The 10448-nt window shown below is 38.9% G+C and overlaps 1 protein-coding gene across 1 annotated transcript in view; it reads right to left on the bottom strand.

Moving 5' to 3' along the window:
* Window positions 1-1011: 1011 nt before the first annotated feature.
* The window catches only part of LOC124116333 (protein OSCP1-like), a 33178-nt gene continuing 23741 nt past the window's right edge, over window positions 1012-10448 (bottom strand). The window contains exons 6-10 of the mRNA XM_046477628.2: window positions 9293-9415; window positions 7358-7427; window positions 6292-6416; window positions 5487-5553; window positions 1012-4282 (exon numbers count right to left, since the gene is read on the bottom strand). Of these exons, the coding sequence (XP_046333584.1) occupies window positions 4181-4282; window positions 5487-5553; window positions 6292-6416; window positions 7358-7427; window positions 9293-9415 (487 nt within the window). The 3' untranslated portion in view covers window positions 1012-4180. The remainder of the gene's footprint in view (window positions 4283-5486; window positions 5554-6291; window positions 6417-7357; window positions 7428-9292; window positions 9416-10448) is intronic.

Genomic DNA, 10448 nt, shown 5'->3' with positions numbered 1-10448 from the left:
TTATGGACTTAATAAATATAATTTCATTTCAGGGACAATTTTGTCTTATATTTTTATTCCCATAATCAGTGAGTGAGTGAGCTGAGTTTAACTCTGCTTTAGCCAGTGGTTTCCCACTATTGAGTGAGTGAGTGAGTATGGTTTTACGCTGCTTTTAGCAATATTCCAGCAATATCACGGCGGGAGACACCAGTAATAGGCTTCACACATTGTAGCCATGTCGGGAATAGTACCCGGGTCTTCAGCGTGACAATGAGCACTTTAACCACTAGGCTACCCAACCACCCCGAGTTCCCACTATTGAAATGCATGAGCACTGGTATTGTTCTGACAGGCTAAGTGTCATGATTTGAACAAGAGTGGTCTTTGAACCTGTGACAGGCAGGTCTTGGCATGACAAACACCACTGGGCCACACAAAGGACTGTCACTGGGGAGAGAATCAGTCAGAATGATTCCCATTTGACATAGTTATCCAAATAACACAAATAAATGGTTCTGAATAAACACTCTTTACCAAGATTCATCACGATCCAGTTCCATAAGCAGCGAGATGAAAATAACTATAAAGGGTGGAAACTGGACTGATATAGTCATAAAGCCTGAATCAGGCAAAACAAGGTTTGAATGCAGGAAACAAGTCTGTTAATCAGTGCATGTTTGACTCACAATAACCCCTAAAGTTACCTCACCAAGTCTGTCCTTCCTGTGTTCACCTATCCAATATATGCTGTTCTTACTCACAAGTTAATGTGATCCTCCTGATTAATGCTAGCTCATACTTGTTCTAAGAAGTATCTGAAAGAGGGTGAGGAACTGAAAGTGTGTGCTTCGCCCATACACACCGCTAGGAACAGGAACTGTCTATGTTGGCTTAAATTATTTTTCTGCACTAGTTTATCAGACTGTACATCATCTAGTTGTTCAGAACGTCTCAGCATATCCATGAATTCATAACTTTATCCTAAAAAAGGGGAGCAAAACTGCATCACAAATAACATGGACACAAAAGCAGTAAGTCACAGTTTATTCACAATGTGCTTGAGATGACATATCACTGTTAATACTTCACAAACAAAACGGTCACTATCTTCAGCCAACACTCACAGGTCTGTTTTCTACATGGTAAGTGTGACATGGACAAAACATGTCTGCAGATATTTCACAGCCAGTTCCAGTCTATCTGTTAAATCTAAGGCTAAATAGAAATGAATTGTTTCTCGGGCAATGCCCAGGGAAAGGTTCTGGGTAGGCAGTTAATGTTCTGCTCAAGTTTTAAGTGTGTGCTTTTCAGGTTAATATTACCCCTTTCTTGTCTAAAAGTAGAAATTAAAATGTATATGCATTTTTTTGCTACTGTAGGGCCCTAGAACAAAGAATATATGTATACTTTCATAGCCTCATCCAGGTGCATAACAGAATGTTACACCCAGTTTATAAAGTAACCTGTTAAACATGTCCTGCTGGAGTCCGACAATGCCTACGTGTCCATATTGAACACAGATCGACAAAACTCGATCCTGTACTGTAGAAATATATTAAACGCCCTCAATTGAAGTACAATTTGCTCTTTGTACAATAATCACAATTCTTCTCTAGTAAGTACTTCTCAACAATATAGTATGCACAAGGTACAAAAATATGATGTAAGCTCCACTGATGTCTAAATGTATAACAAGACAAACTGACAGATGTTAACTGGACGGCTTTGTCACTACTAACACACACACTTTTCCAGTCATTATTCATCAGGAGTAATATGCTGGACTCTTTCTTGTGAGAAGTACTCCCTCCTCAGTGATAGATGTGTGAACATATCACATCAGTATTTTCTGTGCCATTATAACATCATTTATAACACATGAAGAAATTCACATGAAAATGCTTGCTCTAGTCAGACTCATAATTATTTTCATCTTATAAACATTGAATGCACCGATATCTTAATCTGAACTGTACCACTATTCATTTTGCAAAATAAACATGGTATGCATATGATATTCAGCGTATGAAGCAGCCTGCTCATATCATATAAGTTTCTTTGATGTTTGAACAAAGTATGTTCACTTCCGCTTGATCTCTGAAAAACAAACCCATTGTGTATGGTTTAAATAAGTATCCCCCATCGACAACTTCCAAGTGCCTGTGCATTTATGACAATGAATCAATGCTTCTTTCTGATGCTGATGCTTTCTCTGAGTTAATGGAAGTCACGTGACATGGCGCAAGCTTATCTCAGCTCAATTAAACAGCTGTTTTCTATCAATTTTAAATTTGTTCGAATTCTTTTACCATGTCATATTAAACCATGTCGATAAGATAAATTCATTGTAGCAGGATCACAAGGGGTACATGGAGTTTCATGGACGAATAAAACTCCATGTACCCCTCGTGATCCTGCTACAACTTATAATATCTTGCATTTTATCATTAGTCTAATGTGGTTGAAGATAATGAGAAGATCAACTGTTTGGTGTGACAGCCAAAGGGGTAAGATTGTTACGAGGGATGCAGAAACTACAAATAAAGTGCAACAAAAGATTCCACTATTCCAAGAGCAACTATATTCTATATGTCATCAACTTTATACTCAAGGCACAAACACAACCTCTCATTTGTAAGGCAATTAAACACAACTACAGCAAACATTTCATGCAAGCTGAAACCACACATAACCAGTGATGACGGCAACTCCAGAGCTGTGCAAGTGTTCCAGCTGATTGACAGGGCAATTGACCAGACTATAGTAACTGTTATTTGATACCTTTTCACAGTGAGTGAGTGAGTTGGGGGTTAAATCTGCTTTGTTCAGTATTTCAGCTGTATCATAATGTATCAACAAAACGATGAGAATCGTAATAATCAAGGTGAATTGAATTTTCAGTGCATTTGTACCATTGTCAAAATGGTTACAGCACTGGTAATATAGATTAGCCAGACATGTGGTCTTACAGAAGTCTGTCAATATAAGTAGTGGTATAATGTTCAACTGTCTGACAGAAATGCATACACTAGACTGGGCATGATCATCCTTGACATGTGATTCATGAAACTGTGGTCATCACCCAAAGGGAGAAACACTCCTATGTTAGAAAGAAGAACTTATTGTGGAGATCTTAAAGCATAACTAAAGTGAATCTTGTGTACAAGTGGACAGAATTGCTATGACAGTCATTCCTCCAATCATATGTTCAACATATACCAAACATAATACTACCAGACGTCATATTTACTGAAGATGAAAAGAAAACTAATATTATACTTACAGTACTTGAATCTATTCTGCAAAGATTATTAATGTACTACAGTTATTACAACGAAATGTTTCATGATAAAAAGACGAAGTAAGCAAGCTGTAAGTTTCTTCATTCGAGTCCAACAACACCTTTAAGTCTGCCAAGTTTGGGAGTTAGACCAAGAAGATCAATCATTAACAAATTACATAATAAAAAACAACACTTGTCTAAATTTGTCAGATAACATGTTTATCTTATTATTAATAGGTTTGCGCCCCAGTTTATAACATCAACAATTTATGGCAAGATTCTGAAAGTCTAGACATAAAATATACAAACAGCTTAGTACAAATTAATACCATTCTTTCACAGTGAAAACTCATCATGCACTATTTAATCTGTACTAACATAGATTCTTCTTACTTGTTTGAGATGTTGATTTTCTTAAACAAAAATTGAGTAGCATTATGTGAAAATCAATAATAAAAGAATTTTCCCCATCAACATGATCAAAGTTTATGCCTTTTCCACGTCTATTCTATCAACATTTATACTTTGAACAGATCAACAAATCAATTCCAAGTTTGATCATATACTTCAGTCTTGCATTACAAGTAATCAGATTGATCTTCAGTTTCCAGGTGAAACATCTACAGACAAAATTTCCAATATCCTTACATCGTACATAATGATTTTCAATCTGATGTGATTGATTTTTGATATGATGTGCCAAACATCCATTAAAACTATACCCATGTTGTCATGGACGGACTCAAGAGAATACAAAACTCAGACCTTAGCTTCAATTGGCACCATACACTGATGGGAGTAAAAACCCAAGATGTTTAATTGTCTACTTTCAGTCTTGCTGCATGCACACAATGCTGAGTGCCCTGAGATATCCTCTCTCCACTTCGTCAATATCACATCTACACCGTGCCGTCATTAGCTGTCCATAAGGTCCAGCAGGTCATCGCCTTGGTCGGAGGAGCCTCCCTCCACTGTCAACTCGCCCATGATCTTACTGAGTTGTGCATTCTTTTGTTTCTGGGGAAATAAATAATAGCATTAAGAAAAGCCCATAATTCCCTGCCCAACAATCCCTCCATGCAACCATGCAACAATGTATGTATGCAACCTGGGAAAGGGCCTCCCTACATAAATGTATTCCTTGCTGAGTAAAAAACTGGAATACAGTATTTGACTACTGTTGGATTTGGAGTATTTATGGATTTTAAGTTTTTTTTAAAATGGAAATAAAAACGAAACATGGGGCAGACTTTGTGATGAAGTGGGCGGTGCCTGAGAACCAAGAATTAATTTTTTTAGCCTTATCTGAACCACAGTCCCTCCATGCAACCCATATCTGAACCACAATCCCTCCATGCAAGCATTTACCTGATTCACAATCAATTCATGCAACCATTTATCTGAATCACAGTCCCTTCATGCATCCATTTAGTTTCAAACAAAATCCCTCCATGTAACAATATCTGAACCACAATCCCTCCATGTGACAATATCTGAAACACAATCCCTCCATGCAACCATTTATCTGAGTCATCATCAATCCATGTAGCCATATGTCTGATCACAATCCCTCCATGCAACCATTTATCTGAGTCACCATCAATCCATGTAGCCATTTATCTGAGTCATCATCAATCCATGTAGCCATATGTCTGATCACAATCCCTTCATGCAACCCTTTATATGAACCACAACCCTTTAACTGAACCCCCATCCTTTCATGCAACTCTTTATCTGAACCCCAATCCCTTCATGCAACCATTTATCTGAACCCCAATCCCTTCATGCAACCATTTATCTGAACCCAATCCCTTCATGCAACCCTGTTTCCAATCTCTCATGCAACCCTTTATCTTAACCCCAATCCCTTCATGCAACCCTTTATCTGAACCCAAATCCCTTCATGCAACCATTTATCTGAACCCCAATCGACTCCCTTCATGCAACCATTTATCTGAACCACATTCCCTTCATGCAACCCTTTATATAAGAACCACAACATTTATCTGAACCACAATCCCTTCAGGCAGCCCTGTATCCAATCCCTTGATGCAACCATTTATCTGAACCATGATCCCTTATGCAATCATTTATCTGAACCACATTCCCTTCATGCAACCCTTTATATGAACCACAACATTTATCAGAACCACAATCCCTTCAGGCAGCCATCTTTCTTGACCACCTTGTACTCTTCATATTAAACAGAAATGCTGCTAACCTTAGATGCATCTATCTTAACCACCTTGGATTCTGCCGTCTCTATTGGTCGTATTGCTGCTGCTTGTCTGTAGTAAAATAGGAAAAAAGGCAACTAAAATATGGAAAAATAACTTCTTAACTAGCAATGATCGATGTTGTTGGTGGTACACTGACATGCACAAGCGATATCTTGTAAACACCCATTCTTCACTCATCACTATTGGGCTGAAATAATAAATGTAAACTCACTCACGCACTCATTCTTCATTGTATTTGGCTCTTGCAGCACACACTGCGTTCTGCCCCAGAATGTCCAATAGATATGGAAACTGATCTATATTTTTATCTATCTTTTAGTTATTGATCATGTTGATAACCAATCAACTCGATGAAAACAAAGAAGTACAAATGAGTAAGTTGAAAGTACCCGGGTAAGCACTATTACAGTTATCTCCTGGAAGTCTGCAGTGGCTGCTGGTGCAGCACAATAACATCAACACTGCACCTGGTACTCACAGCTACATCCCAGGTGCTCACTACAGTATCTAATTACAATATAGGATTCCAACATTGTACACAAAACTTCAACATTCAGACAAGGCAGGACAATTTGCTGACACCAAGTTTGTTACCCCTATTAATATCACTATCATACCTCTTACAAGCTCACATAATCAGAGTTGCAAATAACCACCGGTCCCAATATTCGTGAAGCTAATGAGATTGGGTCAAGGGTATTTCTCGTAATAGAAAGGACATATACTACACTGGATAACAGAGGATGATAGTGAAAGAACATTTCATCTTTGTTGGATGGTACTTACTCCTCCTCTTCATCTGTGTGGAACAGATTCAGACGGAATTCAGATTTTTTCGTGACATTGGTGCCAATGAGTTGTGACAGAAGGTCCAGGTGAGCCTTTGCAAGTGGGTTCGGGGTGGCCGAGTCCTGCAAGGAAAAATACAATGACTTGGTGGACAAGATCATTTCCTAATGTCTCATTGATTCATCTCAAATCAGTGCTACATGTAATTAAAGCAAATAAGTTGTAGTGCTATTTTGGGAAGACTGACTAGATATGAAAGAGGGAAATAGATGTTCCTGGGAAATAGCCTTTATTCTCAACAGAAGATGTGATCCTGTTTCCACCAGAGGACATACTTCTTGTCACCATGGTCAGTGGATATAGTCCAATAAAACTTGACAACTCATACCCTACTCAGAGATAATAGCTAATATTACTTAGCCCCCAAACAACCATCAAATCAGGAGTATTTGGTTCAGCTAGAGCTTACTTAGGAGATACTGTGTTTTCAAAGTAGAGCTAGGTTACATAGAGATTTAACTTGGAAACAACTGATTGGAAACAAAGATGAAGGCATTGAAAGTGTGTAGCACAACCACCTCAAAAGTAAACACGAAGTGTGTACCTCTATAGAAACTAAGCCTTGCAGGGTTTACTTCATAACTGAACATCACTATCATGATGTCACATCGATCATTGTGATGATGTGACTTGATTATAGAAAAGCACCAAATTTCAAGCGCTACTGTCTCTAAAAACTGAAATACAATTTCTATCATGTTTTCTGCCCAAAGTGTATTTCCATATTGAATATTGTAGTAAATGGACAACAAATAACAAGTAACAAATAATTGCACATATATAATTATTTCAAAATGCCTACTGAAATGGTTGAAAAAGACATATTTTTTTATAAATATCAGTGATCAAATCAGAGGTGGCTATAGTGATTTGATACCTCTGATTCACCAAACACTACTGAATATTTGCCCAATTCATAGTAGAATCTACTTCATCGTTCCTGCCTTTGCTGACACAACTTTCTCAACAGAACTGTTCACAATTACCAACATCCCAAACTCACAATATCGGACACTGTGGAGCCACTGTGTGCAGAACTACTGGTCAACTCCACTGGCCTGGCCACAGAGTACCTGAAGAACAAGGCACAGTATGGTATGTTACAGTGGTATTGTTCTGGTTTTATGATGGTACTGACCTGGACTGTTACAGCAGTATGGACCTAGCTTGTTGTTGTGGTATTGTTCCGATGTGTTATGATGGTACTGACCTGGACTGTTACAGCAGTATGGACCTAGCTTGTTGCAGTGGTATTGTTCTGGTGTGTTACAATGATCTAGATTGTTACAGCAGTATGGACATAGCTTGTTGCAGTGGTATTGTTCTGGTGTGATACAATGATCTAGATTGTTACAGCAGTACGGACCTAGCTTGTTGCAGTGGTATTGTTCTGGTGTGCTACTATGATCTAGATTGTTACAGCAGTATGGACATAACTTGTTGCAGTGGTATTGTTCTGGTGTGTTACAATGATCTAGATTGTTACAGCAGTACAGACCTAGCTTGTTGCAGTGGTATTGTTCTGGTGTGTTACTATGATCAAGATTGTTACAGCAGTACGGACATAGCTTGGTGCAGTGGTATTGTTCTGGTGTTACAATGATCAAGATTGTTACAGCAGTATGGACCTAGCTTGTTGTTGTGGTATTGTTCCGATGTGTTATGATGGTACTGACCTGGACTGTTACAGCAGTATGGACCTAGCGTGTTGCAGTGGTATTGTTCTGGTGTGTTACAATGATCTAGATTGTTACAGCAGTACGGACCTAGCGTGTTGCAGTGGTATTTTCTGGTGTGTTACAATGATCTAGATTGTTACAGCAGTACGGACCTAGCTTGTTGCAGTGGTATTGTTCTGGTGTGTTACAATGATCTAGATTGTTACAGCAGTATGGACCTAGCTTGTTGCAGTGGTATTGTTCTGGTGTGTTACAATGATCTAGTTTGTTACAGCAGTATGGACCTAGCTTGTTGCAGTGGTATTGTTCTGGTGTGTTACAATGATCTAGATTGTTACAGCAGTATGGACCTAGCGTGTTGCAGTGGTATTTTCTGGTGTGTTACAATGATCTAGATTGTTACAGCAGTATGGACCTAGCGTGTTGCAGTGGTATTGTTCTGGTGTGTTACAATGATCTAGTTTGTTACAGCAGTATGGACCTAGCTTGTTGCAGTGGTATTGTTCTGGTGTGTTACAATGATCTAGATTGTTACAGCAGTATGGACCTAGCTTGTTTCATTGGTATTGTTCTGGTGTGTTACAATGATCTAGATTGTTACAGCAGTATGGACCTAGCGTGTTGCAGTGGTATTGTTCTGGTGTGTTACAATGATCTAGATTGTTACAGCAGTATGGACCTAGCGTGTTGCAGTGGTATTGTTCTGGTGTGTTACAATGATCTAGATTGTTACAGCAGTATGGACCTAGCTTGTTGCAGTGGTATTGTTCTGGTGTTATGATTGAGCTGACCTGGACCTAGCTTGTTACAGCAGTGTTGAGCTATTTGACACAGTGATATTGTTCTGGTATGTTATGGTATTGACATGGTATGTAACAACAGTATTGCTTTGGTATGTTACAGCTGTCTCCAGGAAATTCTATTAAAATATGCTCTAAAAGCATTTCTAGGAAAAAACAACAGAATCTTAAATTATTGTGATTAAATGACTGAATTATTAAAATGCATATTACATGTTCTATACCTTACACCATGATCAGTTCACCTAGGAGTAAACTCAGAGTCAATATACTGAAAGCACGTTAACATATTCCCACGGATTACAAAGTGTCATCTTCATAACCATAATAGCGCTGATGTAAATGGAAACATGATTATTCACTAATATATCAGTGCCTGGTTTTTCATGTTCATTGACACAAGTTGTCCCTGTGCAGAGTGCATGGTGAGTCAGTACCAACTGTCGGCGGACCACTCACATGTTGCAGCCCAGCTTAGTGACCCTGTCCCCTTTGATGTCATATGACCCCTCCTTTACGGCCACGGAGTAGCTGTTGCAGGGGAAGGAGCTGCTGCTCTCCTTGCCGTCTTCACTGAAGGATCTGCCAACCAGTCAGGGAGATTTGTCAATGTCTTGAACACATGAACACTTTGAGAAGCGCCTCGTGTGCCTTGACAGTTTTATCAACATCACAAGCATAAGCATTACTGAAAGCAGACTTGTGTTATCAACATCGCCTGTTAGTTGTCAGTTCTGCTGACCAACCTGGGAGTGCATAGACCAGGTCTTAAAGCTTGCAGCAAAGGTACAGGGTAAATATGCAGCACTTCATGTCAGGAATAAAATGGTCATATATATGGCATGTGTGACATCAGATGTCATAATCTCTCGCCCAAAAACATTATCTGCATATATTTCACTGTTGAAAACTATTGTAGGACATGATTAATCTTTCACTGCCATAATTAACCTAATGAAGAATGAATCGTAATAGCGACACTAGTGTTGCAAGTCTGTCTAAGTTTCAAGAGATCCCTATGCACAAACTGACAACTCTGTTTGTGCCAACAATTGAGTCATAAAAATAATGAATTCATGATCTGATTTCTAAAAGTCTATGTCTACTTCATATATTCCTAAACATATCACAAACAAGTTAGATAACATCGATATCAAGGTTCCTGAGGTAAAATCCCACTTCTCGATATAGCATCCAAAGAAGTGCCTGTGAACTGAGAATGAACGGCTTTTGAACAAAAAACTTGCAAGGACTGCCATTTGGGCACAGCCTGTACACATCAAATAGTGCCTGTACCATGTGTATTGTAGCCAACTTATAGTGCCTGTACCATGTGTATTGTACTCACCGTATAGTGCCTGTACCATGTGTACTGTACCCACTGTATAGTGCCTGTACCATGTGTACTGTACCCACCGTAGTGCCTGTACCATGTGTACTGTACCTACTGTATAGTGCCTGTAACGTGTACTGTACCCACTGTATAGTGCCTGTACCATGTGTACTGTACCCACTGTATAGTGCCTGTACCATGTTCACTGTACCCACCATATATTGCCTGTACCATATGTACTGTACCCACTGTATAGTGCCTGTACCATGTGTACTATACCCA

Source organism: Haliotis rufescens, unplaced genomic scaffold (assembly GCF_023055435.1).
Source record: "Haliotis rufescens isolate VD_foot unplaced genomic scaffold, xgHalRufe1.0.p SCAF_5, whole genome shotgun sequence".
NCBI classification, from domain to species: Eukaryota; Metazoa; Mollusca; class Gastropoda; order Lepetellida; family Haliotidae; genus Haliotis; species Haliotis rufescens.
This window is presented reverse-complemented; position numbering and strand designations above follow the sequence as displayed.